The sequence below is a fragment of the Seriola dumerili genome, unplaced genomic scaffold (assembly GCF_002260705.1).
Source record: "Seriola dumerili isolate Sdu_G_001 unplaced genomic scaffold, Sdu_1.0 BDQW01000853.1, whole genome shotgun sequence".
NCBI lineage: Eukaryota > Metazoa > Chordata > Actinopteri > Carangiformes > Carangidae > Seriola > Seriola dumerili.
In genome coordinates, this window is record NW_019175108.1 from 287,174 (window position 1) to 308,484 (window position 21,311).

The following is a 21,311-nucleotide window of genomic DNA, read 5'->3' on the forward strand; positions in this document are numbered from 1 at the left end:
TGACCTTAAATTTCCTTAATACATATTTAAAAGCAAACTGTTTGTCATTCAGGAGCCATTGCAAGGAAACCATGTAAGACTATTTACGCATATCATTATAATGTTTGAATAAATAATAACGGATTCATGGGGTAGGGATACTTTTTTCACTCAGTCTGTATACATCCATTTTGGCTGATCCCAGCACTTGTACCGTAAATGCACGAGGAAACGCACAAGAAGATCCGGCTGTTAGCTCTTCATGGATTTAACCACCGTAGCTGGTCTGTAGTCGGTTGTCTCATACAGTTTTACCGGCTGTTTCATTAATGTTTTGATACAGCATGGCTTCTCTGAAAATAGTGCTGGCTTATTCCACCAGGGTTCTGTCAACACTGAAAAAACAGGCAAGTCCCATGGTGTAACTTTTCAGATCTGTGTCTTCGCGTCCCAAAGAAAGAGTTGTGTAAGTGTTTTTCATCGCTTCGCACGACCTGCAGGTTTTTACTTCAATTTATTTTGTTTTTAATTGCAGACTAATGTCGTTTACATCAAGAGGACTTTCCTTCTGTCCAGAGTGCCTCTCTTCAGACGTGCAGACGGTAAATATGAGGCTATGCTTATTGGAAATTATGTTACACACAATGACAACACTGGACACCAGCTTATTTGCACTTGTTTCTGAGAACAGATACAAAAATGCTTAGAACATTTAAAGGGATGTTAGCCTACATACACATTAAGTTTTGAAAATCAATGTGATAGTTCAGTTTTTCATTTTTAATAAATTTGCAAAACTTAATTAAATTCTGTTTCCACTTTGTCATTATAGGCTATTGAGTGTAGATTGATGAGAGGACATGAGTTTAAAGCATAAGGCGGTAACATAACAACATGTGAAAAAATAAAGGGGGCTGAATACTTTTTGAATGCATTGTATGTAAATAGGGAGGACAAAAAATTGGTAACAGTGCAGCATCCTCTTTAACTATTCATTGAATTCATTGAATTTACACATTTCTGACAATGTCAACTAAAAGTGAACATTATAGACTTTGTAAAGGTGGAAGCTGTTGGTTTGAAATGCAATAGATTGTAAAGGTGAACTTGATAAAATGGCCACTGAGTGTATATTAACAAAAATAAATCAAGATCTTGTAAAGATTTTCTGATTTGAGAACATATTTAAAATAAATGTAGCAGTGTTTCAGACTGAGCTCTACAAAATGAACAATAATTCATTATTAAGTTTAAACTTTGTCATGTGTGTAACTGTGTATTGTGAATTTCCAGGCAGGTTTGTCAACTTTGGGAGAAAGTCCAGCTCTACAGCAGTGGGAGCAGAGAAGGGAGAAGACTCTTTCCTCAAATGGTTCCTGCTGCTCATCCCTGCCACCACCTTTGGCCTTGGTACATGGCAGGTACATCTTATTTACTTTTAGCCATCACTTTGTTTTTAATAATGCTCGTGTATGTTTGGTTTTTTATTGTTTTTCAATGGACTCGTATACTTCTTTTCTGTGAAGGTGAAACGGCGTCAGTGGAAAATGCAGCTGATAGATGATCTGACAAAACTCACTAATGCAGAACCCATTCCTCTTCCTCTTGAGTAAGTACACAGTAGACCTCAGAGCTGCAACGATCAATGTATCAATCCACTGAAAAAAAATGAATCAGAAACTATTTGACAATCTACTAATCTTTTGAGTATTATTCTCTGGTTCTTGTGCTCTAGGATATTTGATGGAAAATATTTTCTCTGTTTTTGGATGTTCTATACACCAAACGATTTATAGATTAAATGGGAAAATAGTTGGCAGATTAATCAGTAATGATAACAATCATTAGTTGCAGCCCCAGCAGACATATGTAACATTCTCCTCATACACACTCTGGATCAAACAGCAGTTCATACTGACACTGACTGTTCACAGCAGTTCACTATATGCAGCTATAGCATCTCCTGCTTTATGAGAGACTGAAGCAGATGATGCACTTTACAAGAAACATGCAAGTTGTTTTTATAAGAAATCAAGTGCTATTGCTAAATATAAAGTATTCGGTAATTTGGTTTTATTATGGATTGACCTACTAAGGTCAAAAATTGAGTTTTATATGAGAACATATTAGAGTAACCTGGAGCAATATACTCAATGTGGTTTTCAATGTGCACAAAAATTGTCATTTTTCTCCCTGGATCCTAGTCCTCAAGAGCTGAATAACCTCGAGTACAGGAGGGTGAGGGTGCGTGGACAGTATGACCACTCCAAGGAGCTGTATATTCTGCCCCGCTCCCCAGTGGACCCAGAGAAAGAGGCCAGAGAGGCAGGACAGCTGTCTTCAAGTGGAGAGACCGGCGCTAATGTCATCACCCCTTTCCACTGTACTGACCTCGGGTAACAAGCAAGATAAAACATCACTGGGTTAATCCTGTAATTGTAATAGTAACTGCATAGAGATCTTAACGCTATATTCAACTGTGACTGATCTCGGCTACGTTCACCGGCAGCATCACAATCCTGGTGAACAGAGGATACGTCCCAAGGCAGAAGATAAGACCAGAGACCAGGATGAAAGGACAGGTTTGTATTTCAGATGATGTGTTTTTTTTTGGACATAACTGCAAACACATTTTATTCTTGATTCTAACTGATTGACGCTGCTCATGTGATGAGTGTAGTGTCAGTGTATTAGTGGTGCTGCGACTTCGTAATGTCTCAGCTCACAAAAACATTTTATATGACAGGAAACAGTGTTGCCACAAGCTTCTCAGTCACACTCAAATTCTGTTTCTTTGTAGACTGTCTACATGTATTTAACATAGTGTAATGATGCATCTGTGCAGGTGGAAGGTGAGGTGGAAGTGGTCGGGGTCGTCAGGCTGACAGAGATTCGAAAACCCTTTGTTCCAAACAATGACGTGGAGAGAAACCGCTGGCATTATCGAGACCTGGAGGCCATGTCAAGTGTGACTGGAGCTGAGCCCGTCTTCATTGACGCCGACTTCGGTAAAGTCTCGTTAACAACAAAGCCCATGATGCTCTTTTATTCAACTACATCATACAGTAATCGGTTTCAGGTTAAATATTCAATATTTACCCTACCTTGTATAAATGAAGATTATGTGGCATTATGGTGAATGTAAATGTGTCACCTGCAGGGAGCACCATCCCTGGTGGACCAATAGGTGGACAAACCAGAGTCACACTGAGGAATGAGCACATGCAGTACATAGTTACATGGTGGGTGGATGCTTTACCTTTGCATTAACTACACTTGTCTGCTGTTATATACTGTAAATAACTCTGTAAATGTCCATTACTAAATTGATTTTTTCTTTTTAAAAAGGTATGGCCTGTGTGCAGCAACTTCCTACATGTGGTATGCCAAGTTCATCAAGAGGATTAAAGTGTGACATGATTAAATGCAGTGAAATTACACATGGATACTGTGTGAAGTGTTGCATTGCAGTCCTGTGATGTAATTTGTACTTTATCCGCTCCAGCTCGCTGCATACATTCACTGACAAATATGTAAATAGCTGTGGATTATTCTCCTGAAACATGTATGCAAGAATAAATTAATATTAAATTAATTTTTGCATTCTTCTTTTTATACATTGCTAACTGCTGTTCCATAAACTGAATGGGACCATGTAGATTTAAGCCAATTGGTCTAAAACCTAACAGATGAGAAACCTACAATATGTTAAGCTTGAGGCGCTACGTTCAATAAAATTCATCAGGATGTACCAACTCAGATTCAGTCATTAGGTCACTGAACTGATTGACTCAAGTGTGATTTGATAACATTGATTTGAGTGAATTCCCAGCTCTGCAGAAAAGGGTTTACAGACTAATTGTCCCATTAGTTCAACATCTGATTGTTTTGTCAAGTTGGAAACCATCCAGCATAGTGCCTTGGCCACAAGTTGCTTCTTTGTAAAATTTAATTTAGATAACCCCATCAGTAGATTAATTGCCATTTTAGTCTGATCTGATCACTCACTGCCAAGGGATCAACTTACAACCCATAGACCACACCTGAGTATTGTTACATATTTACTTTTCATCCCAGTTTATATATAAATGCTGAAGTATATTTTCCTGACATGACTGTTGAAAATGAATAAACTACAGGTACAACTTGGTTCTGAAACACCGTATATTTTAGTTGTTACAATAAAAAACAAACACACTATTAGGACATACAATTTTTTTTATTCCAAACAATTCAACCAAGCTTGGTTGCCAATTCCTTGGCCTTAGCCTTCTCCAGCTTAGTGATACGGGCTGTGGACTTGGGGCCCATGATGTTGCCTCCCCAGTGACGACGGATCTGAAACACAAAAGTTAAAGAGGATTACAATGGTGCAATTTGGTCTCTAATAAGGGTAATTCATTTCAACTTGTGGAGATTCTACTGTTTGCCAAATAAAGAATGCTTACCTCCTCATATCTGTCATTGTAGTTGGTCTTGATGGCTTCCACAAGCTTGGCAAGTGCACCTTTGTCCTCACTAGGAAAGAAAGAAAGAAAGAAACATTACTGACCACTATTAAGGAGATGGCACTGCTTTACTGATTCAATACTGAAGGACAATGCAGATAAATGTACTTGAATATTTATTGGTTTCAAAAAGAGCATAACTTTCCCATGTCCTAATCCTCCAATTTGGTGTTACTACTACTTGAATAATTCATCTTAACCCTTTGCTTACAGCATCATGGCTGAAGTTCCCTAATATGTATTTCAGTGACAGATGGATGTAAATCAAAGAACCAGGAACCACTGCTGAAGAAAACTATCCTTTAAAACACCAACTCTACAGAGACAATTTCATGTGAACTAAAAAATGTTGCAACTCTAGACTAACAGTTTTAACCAGTCATATTAGGTGGCTACTAGTCAAGAAACTGGACAATTCTCATCCTATGTCACTTGTGCAGGACGCATCTCAGTCATGTGCATACTTACGGGTTAATCTGTGTGAAGGCAACTGAAGTGCATGTCTTTCTGTGCACCAGTCTGCCCAGTCTAGCCTTGCCCTTGACAATGCAGTATGGGACGCCCATCTTGCGGCACAGAGCTGGCAGGAAGACGACGAGCTACAGAAGCAGGAGAACCAGAGAAAACATTACTATTTCAGGAATGGATTCAAATCAAGATAATCTTAGAAAAAAAAAAAAAAACTTCAATCTGACCAAGAACTGTAAATATAGTAATCGAAACATGTTCTTGGGTTTATGGTCACTGCTCAGGGTTAAAAAGCTCGTATGTTTGATCAACACAGAGGATTCAGGTGAAGAAATTCAGACATCATTGCTAGTGACCACTTTCTACACTATAAAACAAGTTCCACTGCAGCCAAAATAATGTGCCACAAACTTACCTCAATTGGATCCACATCGTGGGCAATGATGACCAGCTGGGCCTTCTTGCTCTCCACCAGGGAGGTGACAGTGTTCACACCTGTGAGCAAGGGATAAATGAAACTTAACATCTCCTCAGCAAACTCCATGCACAGAAATGATTTATTGTTTTGGCCAATGCTCAGGGTTAAAAAGCTCAATAACCATCAAGGTATGTTTCAGGTGAAGAAATTCAGGTCATCAATGCATCAAGGCCAAGTTAGATAAAACTGCACTAGTAGTTTCATAGGACAGAAATCAGTACATAATGATAAACACCTAGGATGTCCATCAACACAACCCAACAAAGGCAGCTTCATCTAAGATGAAGCTACTGTCTAAATGAGGGTTTTGGTGGGAGCCTTACCTGCACGGAGGACAGGGGGCCTCTTGGTGGGGGTATCTCCCTTTCCAGCGGCCTTCTGCTCAGCGCGGGCCAGCAGCCTCTGCCTCTTCTCCTGCTTGGTCTCTGGCCTGTACTTGTGGGCCAGCTTGAACAGCTGTGTGGCTGAGAATGAAGAAAGCACATTACAATTCACATTCAACCACCTCAAGTGACTACAAGTACTTAGATCCAAAAAAGTATTTCATGTAGCTGCATCAGTGATCTTGGTGGAAAATGTCAGCATTGCTGTTAAGATAGCAAATATTACTCACATCATTTGCAAAGCGACATTGGTATCGTTAAGGACCCCAATAAGTCATCTATGAAATACAGCATGACAAAACTAGCACCTAGATGCTACTCTTATTGCCAAAACCTTACCAGTCTGGCGGTCCAGAGCCTGGGTGAACTGGTTGATTGCAGGGGGAACCTTCAGACGCTTGTAGAGGATGGAGCGCTGCCTCTGCAGGCGGATATAACGAGGCCATTTCACAAAGCGTGTCAAATCACGCTTGGGCTGAATATCCTGGCCTGTGGTGAAAGACAAAAAATGTTAACTATCTAATATCAAAATGAGGAAGGTCTATTTTTTAATGTATGTGCATCAGCGATCTTGGTGGGGTTGTCTTCAGTGTTCTTAAGATAGCAAATATTCATTTACATCATCTGCACCATTACAGTCCACAACTCTTGCAAAATGCCACCCAGGGGCTACTCACCGATGCCAAAGTTCTTTGGCCTCTTCTCGAACAGGGGGTTGACTACTTTCTTGGCCTCATGTTTCTTGGCCACAGAAGGGGCAGGTGCCACCTTCTTCCCCTTAGCCTTCTTTCCCTTAGGCTGTCAAAAAGAAAATAATGTTAGAACACATTGAAAGTCATTGAAAGTTCTGTAATAAAAATGATTTAAGACTCCACAAGTTAAAAGCCTATCTTATTACGGCTGTGCCTTAAAGCTCAGATGACCATTACCAAGACAACAGTTTAATGCATTACTCATGTAGGATTAAGACAAACATGTACATTTCACATAAATACTGCTTCCACTATCCCAAAACTCCAGCATGTGTTAACTTTAGCATCCATCACTTGGCATGCAAGTTAACCTCCTCCTAGTCAATTACTTTCTAAAAACTATTTCCGAAGTATACCACACAAGGGTTTGAAGAAACGTTGGTTTTCAACACTGTAAAGGCAAAAACTTAAGAGTGACGCTCAAACGCATTAGCGAATAATGCTAGTCCCACGCTGGTGGGTCTATGCTGCTGCGACAGATATGCCATACAAACCAGGCTAATAACGGCGCAAGAACCCTAGCTATTACCACTGTATTGGTGTTATTAACAAACCAAGACATATGTCAAGTAGGAAGTTACCAAACACCACAAACGTGGATCACACCCGAGCTATGGCTGCTAAGTATAACATCTCTACAAACAGAGGCAGTGCCCAGGCCCATTCACCTAACACTACCGGGTAAACCAACCGGACACACATTTATATCCTGCCAAGTAACGATACGTGTAATGTTAAACTTCCAATAGCCATAATATTAAATTTTGCTAACATGTAACCACAAACATAGTTCACATACATACGGGAAGTATATAATATTAAGAGTAAAACTGCTCCTGAAATCAAGCGTGTTCCCCCACGTTAGCTTTAGCTTCATACAGGGGCTACTCGTACCGGTTACACTTGCATCGGTTTCACCAAGTTTTAACCAAAAATACCACAATATCGGCGCACAATATCGAAATTATATCCACGGACAGACTTCACAGAACTTATATATACATTTTAAAATATAAAACGAGGCATACAGACAAAGATGCAAACAGATACAACAGCTTGGATTATTCCTCAGAAGAAGCGACTATGCACCCACCATGTCGGTTCAGGCAGAAAGGAAGACCGTTGGATTCTGGGTAGCGTAAATACCGCGAGGCTTGCAGCGTGGTTACGTGGCCTCTCGGGCACCGATCTGGAGTCGGATTTCAAAGCGGCTTGACTGCTCCAGCTTCGTAGTTCAAAAATTCAGACACTGACTCAGGGTCAGTGTTACAATGCAAATACAAAGTCTTAACAAGCTTTTCTACGTCACATAATGGGACAGTAGAGATTTTTTTTTTTTAATTTATTTATTGAAGGTGAACATTTACAAACACCAGGGCATAGAAACAACAACAATAAACACTACATAATATACAAGGTACGTTGGATAGAAGGGGTAACTTAAATTATACGTATTAATATGATATGATATGATATGATATTAAATAATAGTAATCACTACATTGATCATATTTGGTTATTACTCACATAACAACCTAATTATAATATAATTGTCCCGAGGAAATATTAGAGTAGCATTTAATATATTTGAATTATTCCGAGACAATTTCTATTTATCATATTTAGTCTTACTTACAACAGTTTGAAACTATAGGTACCAGAAAATTATTTTCCCTGTGATGTTTATAACATATTTTGATTGTAATTTAACTATAATTTTGTTATTATTCATATTAGCATATCCTGTCCGGTATGGCAATATGTATAATATATAGTGATATATATAATGTATACATAATAAAATAGTCTTTTGAGCTCTTGTTAATAATAATAATAATATATTTTTTTGTGTGTACTGTAAATCTAAAATCCTTCAACCTGGTCATGTTGCAATTATGTCCGATTATTTCTCGGCAGGCTGCCCAGATTTTAAACCTGGACAGATGTGATTGTGCACAGCTGTCCTTCGCACTGTGGCGTGGGGGAGCCATTTAACCGACGCACACGTACGTCACTTCCGTAAACATCTATCTATCTATCTATCTATCTATCTATCTATCTATCTATCTATCTATCTATCTATCTATCTATCTATCTATCTATCTATCTATCTATCTAATAAGAAAGGAGGTTTCATGTGTGAAAGGCGAGTGGATCAGTGGGTCTGACGTTGCCGTGTTGCCTCCTCCAGCTCTGCGTCGTGCCGCGCCGGGGCCGTGCTGTGTGTACGGGAGGGGGAGTTGTTTGGGGATGGTGGGCCGGGGTATCGCGTCTCTCGGCTCGGCTCCTCTGTAGCTTGCTAGCATACGATCCGCATCCACTATGGATTGTTTACGAGAGGAATGAAAAATTAGCGCTTATCGCCGTGACAGCTGCTTCTTTTGTTAAATACGACTCATTCACAACAGCTGTTGGCATCGCTGCAGTGAGATGATTTCTGGGCTTTCGTTGGTAAACATAAGGCCTTTCACTTCGCAGATGTGTCAGATTCTGGGGGTAAATCTTGTGAGAAGATGTCTGAAACGATACTATAGATGTCCAGCTTATGTTTGAGTTGTCAGTTAGCGATAACGTGCATGTGATTTCTATGGCTGCAGATCGTGTTTTCGTGTTGACATCACAAGGATAGCTTAGCTACATCACATTGTCATCTAGAATTACCACAGTATTGTTATTACTGCCCTGTCAAATTAGCAGACGTCCCCCTGAAGAAAGAGAGTAGCTATGGCTGAACAAGACATTTGTCCCCACCTGGACTCCATAGGACAGGTAACCAAAGAGGACCTCCTCCAGAAATCCAAGGTGGGTTTTCATTCATTTACAACAAAATGTTGTGCACAATGTCAATGCCATGGCCCACACACCCCTCAAGGCTGTTGTATATGATATGATTGATGTAGCTGCCTTTTGTCCATCAGTCCTCACTGTCATAATTACCATATGAGCTGGAGTAAATGGAAGCTTTATTATGTTGTCTTTGTTTAAGATCCTACAATGACAAGCATCCTGGTGTGTGAGTGACCACAGTGTGTGTGTGTGTGTGTGTGTGTGTGTGTGTGTGTGTGTGTGTGTGTGTGTGTGTGTGTGTGTGTGCACATGGTTTAACCATCATGTTCTATTCTTTTCTATCCATGTTCCCCTCCTGTTGCTGCAGGGAACTTGCCAGTCCTGTGGAGCAGGTGGCCCAAACCTGTGGGCCTGTCTGCAGGTAAAGTCCAGTCCTTCTCTAAATGTTTTGAATTTTGGTCATTTGAAAGGTTATTTCTGGTTTGTCACATAAATGGTGACTACTGCAAATCATTTGAGATGAGAAAGCCAGGTGAATGCTTAATAATTAATAATGATGTAGGACATAAATGTAATTAGAAAATGCAACTGCTCAGGCAAGTGGGAGAGCAATTACAGCTATGATTTCATATTCTAAATGACATTTGACATTGTAGCGTTACATTTATTCATACATGACAACTGATATAGATAGACAATTCGGATATTATGTCGTTACAAGATAAAAAAGAGGATTCAAAAGCCATGACATCCAAATCTAATATAATGTTCCTTCTCTGTAGAATGATTGCCCGTATGTTGGTTGCGGAGAGTCCTACTCTGATCACAGCACCCTGCATGCACAGGTAAAACCCTGCAAACACCTGCCAGCTTTTGTTCTGCTTGTCAATATGTCAAAGTAATCATTTCAAGAGTCCACTAAATGATTCTGTGTGTGTGTGTGTGTGTGCATGTGCGTGTGCGTGTACATGTGATAGGCTAAGAAGCACAACCTGACCGTAAACCTGACAACGTTCAGGATCTGGTGTTATGTGTGTGAGCGGGAGGTGTTTCTGGAGCACAGGCCTGCCCTGGTGCCTGTACCTGCCGCTCCCCATCACTGTAAAGCTGCAGAGCAGGTACGACTTCAACACCCCAAGGTCACATCTCCTCATTGATTTCTGGCCCTTCCTGCTTGATGGATTTACATGGAACAAAAAAAAAAAAAAAAAAAAAACTATAAGGGCAAGTGATGCTATTTCAAATCCACACAACCTGTTTCTTACTCAGTCTCATATTTATAGTATCTCTTAATGATTTTCCTAGGAAGTGGCTCCTCAGCCAGTAGGTCACCCTCTGAAAGCAGTACCAATTGCTGTGGCAGAAGAAGAAGGTTCAGAGTCAGAGGAGGATGAGCTGAAACCCAGAGGTACACATTTCTTCTTTTAAACAACAGTCCACTTGAAGCTTCTCAACTCATCTGACTCATTTGTGACTTATTTGTTATTAACAGGACAAACAAATCTCAAGAAAAGAAAACTCTTTAAGAATCACCTGCAAAAATCTTTTCTCAGATTATTAAAACCGTTGGATTTCTATTAGGTCATAGCTGCCATATTTAATAGATTTATTGCTTTGAATCCTATAGTTACCTGCCCGTTTTCTTTTAATCCAGACTAGATGTGAATATCAACCCTTGGTGGTGTGTCCCCTCAGTTTGACTTGTTCTAAGAATCTGAGGTTAATCTCTACATTGCTCAGTTTGAACACTTTGCCACTCTCTGGGAAGATAGAAATCTACATGCCTCCTGTTTCCACTGTTGTTCGTAGGCTTGACAGGAATGAAAAATATTGGAAATTCTTGCTACATGAATGCAGCTCTTCAAGCCCTGTCCAACTGGTAAGGTCACTTCCTCTGATTACGTCTGGCCATTTATCAGGGGTGTGGGTCTTTTCGCTGTTTATGAATGTGTTATTGTTTAATAATGTTTATTAACTTGATGCATTTTTTCCTCTCTTTTCTCACCAGTCCTCCTCTCACTCAGTTCTTCCTGGACTGCAGTGGATTAGTGCGGACCGATAAGAAGCCTGCTCTCTGCAAGAGCTACCAGAAACTCATCTCAGAACTCTGGCATAAAAAACGGTAATAAATGCTTTAAATGTCAGAGCTACATCTTAACATTTTGCATTCAACTAGGCTGTTATCTGCTAATCAATCTTGGATATGGGATTATCTTTAATATAACATCTCTCACGGCTGCTACCCTCTCAGGCCCAGCTATGTTGTCCCTACCAGTCTGTCTCATGGCATCAAACTAGTAAACCCCATGTTTCGTGGTTACGCTCAGCAGGTAGGGGCAAGCACCCAGCAGGTAACTACACCTGGCATCACTCAACAGCTTGACACTGTCTTGTCTTTTGTTTTTAAACCCTGTGTTCTCACACATTCCCTAAAATGAATTTAATTTTTTTTTTTTTAAATTAACAATTACATTTGTTCTTAATACCCAAAGGTCTGACTTGAGTTTTTGACTTGTTTGCATATTTGAATGGATGGCTGAATCAGTTTTGGGTGAATTTTTATTATTTTCTTTAAATCTTCAGAACCAGACAAAGTCATAGACGCCTTTATGTCTCTCTGGTGACGGCAGCATGAGAGGAGCTGAAGGAAAGGATTGATATAAATCTAATTTCTTTGTCATTAATGACATTAATGTCTTTATAATATCCTAAACTTCAATGTGTACTTATGTTAGTCCTGCCAACCCTCATAGAGAGGTTTAATAATGTATCTCCTCAAAGAATTTGTGCACTGTTGCAGAGAAGCAATTAGCTTAGCTTAGCGTAAAGACTGGAAGCAGGGGAAAACAGCTATCCACAACTTGTCATTTTTTACACTCCAGTTTTTGTACAGATTAAACAAACATGGTATCAGGAGTTAATTAGTGAGCTTTAAAGATGCTGGTCAGCAGATACTTTTACCTTTTAACATTTTTACCTAAGCCGGTTGCCCCTGTTTCCAGTCTTTACACTATGCTAAGCTAACCGTCTCCTCGCTGTAGCTTCATATTTGGCATACAGATATAAAAGTGGCATCAATCGTTTCAACCACCTCTCTGCAAGGAAGGGAATAAGTGTATTTCCCAAAACATTGAATTATTTGTTTAAATGAAAGAGAGGCCACTTGATTCGATAGACACCCACCACCTGAGCTAAGACAGGCCAGACCAAGGCTAAGTAATATCTTCAAACTGTGTCAAACTGCACTCATTCAGAATGCTATCATTTGACCTTGACTCTGGGTAAGTAAGAAAAATAGTAAAATGAACCCCAACACTGAATTATCCCTTGAAATACACTGATTTTTTAAAATATAATTATGATTTAGGCAAAGTGCATGTTTTATCAGAAGTGTCTTCTCTGGTTTTGTTTGATTGTGATTGCAACAGAGTTGGAAGTGTAAAGAGGTTTTAGACAGTAATGGGTTTGTAGTGGGTGTATCACCTTGTATCGCCTCTTACCAATGCACAAAATGCTTTGTTGTTACAGACAAGACAAACACCATTATTTACATATTTGTCTTTCCATCTCCTTGTTTTGAAATAGTCAAGTTTACAGACATTTATCTGTTACCCATTTACATAAATCCAACTTCTCTGCAAAACTCCTGTCTCTGTGTATATATCCATATTATACAGCCTCCATTTGACTTAATGCAATGTGCTTTTCTTGGTACAGGACACTCAGGAGTTCCTGCGCTGTCTGATGGACCAGCTACACGAGGAGCTGAAGGAGCCTCTGACAGAGTGCAGCATGAGCGGGGAGGGAAGTGACGGTGAGGAGAGAAGAGATGGCGACCGCTCCCCGTCTGAGGATGAATTCCTGTCCTGCGACTCTGGCTCCAGCAGTGACAGAGGGGAGGGAGGAGGTGCGGGTGACGGCGAGCTGCTCGTGCAGGACGAGTGTGACGGGGTCAGGTCGCCGGCGGTGGGGATGGTGGGTGTCAGTCCCGGCGGGGTGATCTCGGAGAAGGAGAGGCTCAAGGAGCGAAGGGTGTCTGGCTCGTCCCTCCGCGGAGGCTCGCAAGAGATGGATGAGGACGCCGATGTGGACACAGCGGCTGAGGAGGAGGCTCCTGAGAGGGGAGAGGAAGAGGAGCTGACGCCAACTCCAAACACTGAAGTCCAAAACCAGGAGAACAACCAGACATCTAATCCTGTGCAAGGGCAAGGCCAGAGCAGCAACACCTCAGGTATGAGTGCGATTATAAACCTACTTTCTCAGACACACATTTACAAAGCCACGTATCATATTCATATGACAATCTCTTTTCTAGAGCCAGACAATGAAGCATCAATGACCCAGCCCCAGTCCACTCCCTGCAGTCCTGTGCGAACCCTTCAGGAGCTGCATCCCAAACTGTCCTCCAGTCCGCCTCGCTCCAGCCCGCTTCGCTCTGCAGGACCCGCCTACTCCTTCAAAAAAGGTGAGGAAACGTCACAGGGGTTTGATAGATGAAAGTCAGACATGAGAGGTTTGTTGGAGTTACATCCACAAAGAATTTAAGGTGCGTTTTGAATTTGATGTCTCTCCTGGTCCCCCCTGTCTGCCTGTCGCTCGCTCTACCACTTTGGTCCAGACTAAAATATCTCAAAAAATGTTGGCACAGACATGAATGATTCCCAGAGGATATATCCTACTGATCCCCTGACTCTTCCACCAGCCACCATGAGGCTGAGATTGTGGTTTTGAACTTCTATCCGGTGCATGTCAAATCCCCATCTCTCCACGTTCTCCATGTCAAACAATAACATTACGCTTGCCCTCTAAAATCCTCCTTGCTGTCACGTGTCTTCCAGCTCAGCTGCTGCTCAGTGCCAGGAAGAAGAAACAATCTCACTATCGCAGTGTGATCTCCGACATCTTCGACGGCTCCATCCTCAGTCTGGTCCAGTGTTTAACCTGTGACAGGGTGAGCTGTGCTTCTCATGTTTAAACACCAGGGGAAGCTACTGACACATTCAGTCAGAAACCACAGTATATTACTTCATTAATAACATTATCTTCTTTGTGTGGTATTTAGAAGAAAATATCGCATGTGTAATTATTTCATTTCATTATTAAAAAGAATATTTAACATGATTAGAATTAGAATAGAGTGAAAATCATTTTATTTCTATCTTTCACATATGTGTGTATTATTGTCTTTCTAAAACACGGATGCTCAGTGATTTATTAATCCAAAATCACTCATCGACCACATGCTAATTTGTTTAGATTAGAATTTGTTTGTTGCACAACTATGTTACAGATGATATTCAGTTTTACTCCTGATTATGAAATGCTGTGCAAACCAATTCTCTGAATGTGTGGCAGGTCTCTAATACAGTAGAAACCTTCCAAGACTTGTCCCTCCCTATTCCCGGTAAGGAGGACTTGGCCAAGCTCCACTCCTCCATCCATCAAAACCTTCCAGTCAAGACCGGCGTGTGTCCTGACACCTACGGCTCGCAGGGCTGGATCTCCTACATCATGGACTCCATACGCCGGTCAGTGGACCATGTTTAACTGTTACAGTCCAGGAAGACTTCAGTGTGCTCTCAAGAAAACACATGAATTCAGGAGAATCTAATTATGTACGAAAATGCTGATTTCATCGCTGCTATTTAATCAGGCGAGTTAAGTTGACTTAACACTGATCTTAACACAGGTTCTGAACCGGTACAGAGTAGGGTTCTGACAGAGAAACCAGGCAAGTGGAATCTTGACTTACTCCTTGTAAGGTTGTCTTTGTTTGTGGAGACCACTGAAGCTGCCACAGATGATTCATGTGAGGGCATGTACGTCAGGGCAACGGATGTGTCCCTGATTTGTTTGCTGCATCTTTCCTGGATTCGGCAAATGAAGGTATCATGTCAGATATCTTTTTGGAAATCAGCCTTCAATCTAATCTGGATTTGATCTAGTCTCTGACTTGTGTTGTAAGGTGAAGCAGCATATTGTGCATGTCAGCACTTTGCTATTCAGAGGAAGTAGAGAGATGTCAGAACTGGTTGTCTTTAATTATGCATCAACTTCCTTAAATACAGGAATAATTGTATTTTGTATTACCAGAGAAATGGACTCTATATGCACATACCAGACCTGCATCACGAAATGAAATGAAAAGCTGATTGTGTGTGATTCAGCGATGCAGTGAGAGGGCCAGGATGACATCTGGGAGTCAGTCCAGGACTGATTGGTTGGAGAGATTATGTAGACTGAATGCTTGATCCAGAGCTCCTGGACAAGATTTGAATGCTGAGTCATCAGATGACCCGACGGGAGTGAGGCTGCATTTTTAAAAGCTTGAAGAGGCCTTTAATAGGAGAGTAGAAAGTGTAGTTATTGTCTGTGCAAGTGACATTTTCTTAGATACCTCTGATTTTCTAGGTGAACTGATTTCTAAGGAGAATCAGTTCCTTTACCTGCTGCATCTGCACATACCTGGACAGTGTCACCTGCGTTTATCATTTTAGATAACACGACACAGATGCAGAAACAAGCGTCGGCATGCCATGTGCTCATATTCCAGCAGTTCCTGAATGTCAAAAGCATCATCATCGTAACAGTGCACACAATGTGGGCTGTTTATGAACATGGTCTTTAATGTCCACCTTGGACTTTATAGCTGCTCTAATCAATAATTTTATATTTACAATACATACAATGACTATGTGTAATGTGAAAGAAGTCGCTCTTATTGACGAACCTACAGAGAATTATTACCAGACCCATATGAATGTCATTTTTGTCGGTATGATCACTGTCAGGATACAGACTGAGGTGGCCCTGTGGCTGTATGTTGTTGCAATGATTACATCTGTGTGAACAGGTTCGTAGTCTCGTGTATCCCCAGTTGGTTTTGGGGGCCCATGGTAACGCTAGAGGACTGCCTCGCTGCCTTCTTTGCTGCAGATGAACTCAAAGGTAAACACCACTATAACGTGCTTTTTCTCCCATAATATGTTGCTAATTTTTAAATGGTCCAGTGCAGATGAGGAAAATTTATGTTGGAATTTACACTTATGTTGTGTCTTTTCTCAGGGGACAACATGTACAGTTGTGAGAGATGTAAAAAGTGAGTGTGTAACATCAATCCACATTGAGACATTTATCTTAAACTCGGATATTTTTCCTTTTCATTTATTTATTTACACTGAATTTTGTTCTCTACAGGTTGAGAAATGGTGTCAAATATTGCAAAGTGCTTCGACTTCCAGAGGTACATGGTGTTTTTCTTTCGTTTTTTTTTTAAATCAGATCTTTATCTTGCTGCAGATGTTTTGCTTCGCTTGATCTGCCTCACAAAGTGTTCTTGACAGTTTTTTCTTCCTGCATTTTTGTGTGCAGATTTTGTGCATTCACCTCAAACGTTTCCGGCACGAGGTCATGTATTCGTTCAAGATTAGCAGCCACGTATCTTTCCCGTTGGAGGGCCTTGACATGCGACCTTTCCTGGCTAAAGAGAGTCCATCCCAAGTCACCACATATGATCTGCTGTCAGTCATCTGTCACCATGGCACTGCAGGAAGTATGAGTAGCCTCATTTCCTCCAGATAAGGGCATTTCAGATGTTACTTCTTACAGGGTTCATCAGAGGATAAGCAAATGTGTACCTTATATGCTTCTCTTTCACCCTTTTTCTGGTGCAGGTGGACACTACATAGCTTACTGTCAGAACGTTATCAATGGCCAGTGGTATGAGTTCGATGATCAGTACGTCACCGAAGTCCATGAGACGGTGGTGCAGAACGCAGAGGCCTATGTGCTGTTTTATAGGTGAGCATGTGAGGACCCTGAAGCGTCAAACATTCATCCTGAGTCTGATTTATGATTCATTTTTCTTGGGCTTGCGCAGGAAAAGCAGTGAGGAGTCAGTGAGAGAGAGGCAGAAGGTGGTGGCTCTGGCCAATATGAAAGAGCCCAGCCTGCTGCAGTTTTACATCTCCAGAGAATGGCTCAACAAGTTCAACACCTTCGCCGAGCCAGGCCCCATCAGCAACCACACGTTTCTTTGTCAGCACGGAGGTGTGTGTGGTCTTTTTGTTTAAAATCTTAACGGTACGCTTTTTTGTCGCCACAATCCTGCCTCTCCGCACTGAGAAAACAAATGCATTCTTCCTTAAAAGGAAACTATAAAGCTCAGTTTGCTCGTCACAGGGATGACTACTCATTTGTGAAAACAGTTGTATAACAGCCACAGTCATTTTATTTTCCCTTGGAGGCCACAAATTTATGACCAGAAGCTTGTATCACCAACAATCATAAAGCAAGTTCTTGTAATCAGTTACTCACTCAAACAGTAATTCATTTACTTAACAAATTATGCAATAGCAAATGAAAGGTGCCATGACACAACTGCTAAGTTTCCTCACCTTGACATCACAGAATAGAAAACAAAGGAGATGTGTTTTAACAAGCAGTCCACCTACGATTAGAAAGTATTTACTTCTAGACATCCCACACCTCCTGCTCTTGCGCCAAGCTAATGTGTCCTGCAAGAGTAGAAACTGACATCAGTCCTCCATCAACCCGAGTAAGAGAGGAAACAGTTCCACTCCCAAACTGTCGAGGTAATGGAGTGTAAGTTTGGATAGTGTGTTACCTGACTCTAATTCCTAGCACTACTTATGACTGAAAAAAGTAGTTCCATAAAACTGTAAATGAAGGGTGTGGAGTTGGAAAGATGTGGGTATGGAGATTCTTGTGAAACGATAACATTAAGTTGCATTGTGAAATTTGTATTTGTGCATTGTGTGGGAAATGTCGGCTCCATTGTTTTTAGAACTTGACCCATATCAAGGATCTAAAAATCTTTTTTTCAGTCCGCCTCAAGTTGGTCCCCCAACTTTATGGAAATCCAGTACTAAATCACTGAAGCACCCTTTTAAAAACAGCCTTAAAAAAATTGCAAGGTTTCAAAAACAGTTTTAGCACAGAACCGTACATTTAAGTCACCCACAGCTCCACAAATCCTGCTGTTATCTGAGCGGTGCTGAAGGGAGGCCGCTGGCATCTCTCGACGTTTCAGCTTCCAAGACTGATAATTGTTGTTCTCAAGCCAAAAAACAAATCACAAATCTGTGTTATTCCCATAATATTCCAAATCAAAACAATTTCTTAATTGGATGTTTTTAACGGATTTGTATCATAGTTGGCTGGTTTATATGTATTCATTAGAAAAACATGGCTTTGAGATACAGGCTTTCGAGGACAGCAGGGATGAGGGTGGGGATTCTGTGTAGGAGATGTAAAAATACTTTTTTGCATTAGCATTCTGTCTGGTTTCCATTACGGGCTACAATAAGTCGTAGATTCATCCTTTAACGCTTGACATGTTTTATCTCTGTGCAGGGATCCCTCCTAACAAATACCACTACATAGACGACCTGGTTGTGATAGTTCCACAGAATGTGTGGGAGTACCTTTACAACAGGTAAACATGCAAAACACTACCATTTTTGGGGAATGACAGAATGCCTGAAGGCGTTTAGTTCGAAAGTTGTATATTTGTACAAAACCAAACAACACATCTTAGTGTTGTTTGTCTTTTTCTGATTCATCAATTTTCCATTGCCTGAAATGAGGGTGTTCTGTGTAAGATATGTCATTTAATATTTTACATTTGACTTTATTGCATTTATATAAAATAGAGAGAAACGTGGATGTTTGGAATAGCACATTCATTCTTTTTTTACTTATTTATTCATCCTTTGACCCACTTGTATACCACTGGTTATGTGTTCAAGTTCTCTGGTTGATATGAGAAACCCTTTTTATCAACTTCCTCTTGATAATTCAGTTAGCTTGTGTGGGAGTTTGTCGTTGACTCTGATATCCCCACCCTGATGCCACAGATTATGAGTGAACCTGTGTTAACAGAAAGGAAACGATATCAACCACATTTTGTTTGCATTTAACAAATGATTTAAGATGCGTGTCGCTCAATGCGGCTTTAAATTCATTAACGCTGTCTAATTGAGGCTCATAAATCTGCGTTCTCATCTTTTTTTCCCAATACGTTGTGAACATGACTAAAAAATGGCAGCTGGAGAGCAACCAAGTAGGAGTATAGTAAATGTCAAAAAGTATAAATAGTGTATTTTAATTTGATTAATGTGATAATTGTTTGGATCCATCAATCACAGTTCTTCGAGTCAATCTGTCTTTATCTTGTTGTGCCTTTCTGTTAAATGTCTCTGTCCTCAGTTTTGGAGGCGGCCCCGCAGTCAACCACCTGTATATGTGTGCCATCTGCCAGGTGGAGATCGAAGCTCTGGCTAAACGCAGAAAGATGGAAATAGACACCTTCATCAAGGTAAAGGCCTGTATTCTGCACCGGTTCACCTGTGTGTAGATGCAGTATTCTTTTCGGCTCTGTGTTGGATATTGAATGAGCAGTTTTCTTTCCTCTTGTCTGTAGCTGAACAAAGAGTTTCAGGCTGAAGAGGCTCCAACAGTGATCCTGTGCATCAGCATGCAGTGGTTCAGAGAGTGGGAGAGCTTCGTGAAGGGCAAAGACAATGGTATGGAACAGCAGTAAGACAAATACAGCTGTGCATTTAAGTTGTTCATGTTGTGTTCAGTTGTTTGCTGTGATTTGTTTTCTCAGAGCCGCCTGGTCCCATCGACAACAGTAAAATTGGTGTCATGAAAGGAGGGCACATACAACTCAAGCAAGGTAAACATCAGCACCTGTTGAGAAGGACGTTAAGGTGGAAATGAAGAATACAGGCGGTCACTGAGTGTTTTCCCTCCCTCAGGTGCAGACTATGGCCAGATCTCAGAGGAGACATGGCAGTACTTATTGGGTATTTATGGCGGAGGCCCTGAGATTGCAGTGAGACAGACAGTGGCCCCGGCTGACCCCGACAGCCTTCATGGAGAGAGAAAAATCGAGGCAGAGACCAGAGCACTTTGAGATGAAGAGAGGTGGGAATCTTTTCTTACTGGAAAACACTGCTCAGTGGTTGTATAGTGTTCATTCACAGTAATCCCTCATAGGAACGTGCATCCCCCTGCGTATACACAGACTTGCATACAATAATGTATTTGAATATATTTTGCGTAATGTGTAACAATTTACTGGAAGCTGTGGTCTTGGAGCTTGTTGTTGGTCTTGGAACGAGGGTCATTTCCACCCACTTGGCTTACGTCAAACCACATGAGCTCATAAATTCCTTCTGGCCAGCAGAGAGCAAGATATCTACACATCTGGTCAAGAATAATGGACGACATACATCGAGCTAACAAAAAGCTGTAAATTCGATCTTGACAGTTTGAGATGAGGGCCCATTAAAGGTCCGTTTGTTCTCACCCTGTTTCTCAACTTTTATTACCTGCAGGTCTTCTGATTCCCTTTTCCACTTCTGCCCTCACAAGATGCTGAGGAATTTGCACCTTGGTGAAGAAGCCTCGTTGTGAGCACTTTGTAAATGTAGCAACATATTATGCCGAAGCTGTGTCGCAGGAAGCTGAAACGGTACTTAAATATCATGTAGTTTATTTATTGAATAACTCTGATCCTCAGTGTTAAAGTGTAAAAATAAGACGTTGTGTCACATCTCTGGAGCTGTTTTCGGTAGCTATGGTGTTTCAGTGGCTGCTGTAGTGACTAGGTGTCATGTACTGCTAAGCTGGCTGTGGCAGGCAGACGGCTGCTGGTGTCATGCAGCAGAAGGCTGAGGAGAGCAGAACTACAGTGTGATGTTTGGTTTTATGACTTTTCTTCTTCAATGGAAGCGACAACCAAGAAACATTGACAAACATTCTGTTGTATGCCTGTTTAGTAGTTACAAAGTTCAGACATCAAGTGAGAGATAAAACAGAAATCATACTGTGGAACCTCCGACCTTAAGTACGCTTACACTGAGCCCTCAGGAATGGAAGACTTTTGTTGTTTAAGCCAGTGAAATGATTGGATGAATGAACAGCA

At 41.0% G+C, this 21,311-nt stretch overlaps 3 protein-coding genes across 3 annotated transcripts; 2 read left to right on the plus strand and 1 right to left on the minus strand.

Annotated features, from left to right (window-relative positions):
• Nucleotides 1-193: 193 nt before the first annotated feature.
• On the plus strand, nt 194-3,574 carry LOC111237375 (surfeit locus protein 1). Its single transcript, XM_022766454.1, has 9 exons — nt 194-386; nt 515-581; nt 1,273-1,400; nt 1,506-1,588; nt 2,184-2,375; nt 2,489-2,561; nt 2,825-2,987; nt 3,140-3,221; nt 3,328-3,574. Exons 1-9 carry the CDS (start codon nt 324-326, stop codon nt 3,392-3,394), a joined length of 918 nt encoding a protein of 305 aa, XP_022622175.1. The 5' UTR covers nt 194-323; the 3' UTR covers nt 3,395-3,574.
• A 605-nt stretch (nt 3,575-4,179) lies between these two features.
• Nucleotides 4,180-6,617, minus strand: rpl7a (ribosomal protein L7a; the record flags this gene model as incomplete). The annotated part of the gene is made up of 7 exons (XM_022766442.1): nt 4,180-4,317; nt 4,428-4,497; nt 4,956-5,086; nt 5,371-5,450; nt 5,757-5,897; nt 6,156-6,305; nt 6,494-6,617. Coding segments are annotated over 7 exons (801 nt in total), but the record flags the coding sequence as incomplete, so codon positions are not given.
• Nucleotides 6,618-9,290: 2,673 nt separating this feature from the next.
• On the plus strand, nt 9,291-20,776 carry usp20 (ubiquitin specific peptidase 20). Its single transcript, XM_022766456.1, has 25 exons — nt 9,291-9,370; nt 9,723-9,776; nt 10,138-10,200; nt 10,333-10,473; nt 10,661-10,763; nt 11,165-11,234; nt 11,364-11,477; nt 11,607-11,685; nt 13,073-13,296; nt 13,342-13,586; nt 13,671-13,839; nt 14,210-14,306; nt 14,711-14,883; nt 16,209-16,303; nt 16,421-16,454; nt 16,553-16,598; nt 16,727-16,907; nt 17,029-17,155; nt 17,235-17,404; nt 18,731-18,812; nt 19,586-19,694; nt 19,800-19,902; nt 19,989-20,057; nt 20,140-20,308; nt 20,722-20,776. Exons 1-24 carry the CDS (start codon nt 9,293-9,295, stop codon nt 20,295-20,297), a joined length of 2,784 nt encoding a protein of 927 aa, XP_022622177.1. The 5' UTR covers nt 9,291-9,292; the 3' UTR covers nt 20,298-20,308; nt 20,722-20,776.
• Nucleotides 20,777-21,311: the final 535 nt, after the last annotated feature.

What these genes read in the sequence shown, in the direction of transcription:
- LOC111237375 (XM_022766454.1), top strand. Translation starts at nt 324, where the DNA reads ATGGCTTCTCTGAAAATAGTGCTGGCTTATTCCACCAGGGTTCTGTCA. An exon ending in TGTCAACACTGAAAAAACAG is followed by an intron (nt 387 to 514) that starts GCAAGTCCCATG and finishes TTTTAATTGCAG; the next exon opens with ACTAATGTCGTTTACATCAA. An exon ending in AGACCAGGATGAAAGGACAG is followed by an intron (nt 2,562 to 2,824) that starts GTTTGTATTTCA and finishes GCATCTGTGCAG; the next exon opens with GTGGAAGGTGAGGTGGAAGT.
- usp20 (XM_022766456.1), top strand. Translation starts at nt 9,293, where the DNA reads ATGGCTGAACAAGACATTTGTCCCCACCTGGACTCCATAGGACAGGTA. An exon ending in GCCTATGTGCTGTTTTATAG is followed by an intron (nt 17,156 to 17,234) that starts GTGAGCATGTGA and finishes GGGCTTGCGCAG; the next exon opens with GAAAAGCAGTGAGGAGTCAG. An exon ending in CGTGAAGGGCAAAGACAATG is followed by an intron (nt 19,903 to 19,988) that starts GTATGGAACAGC and finishes TTGTTTTCTCAG; the next exon opens with AGCCGCCTGGTCCCATCGAC.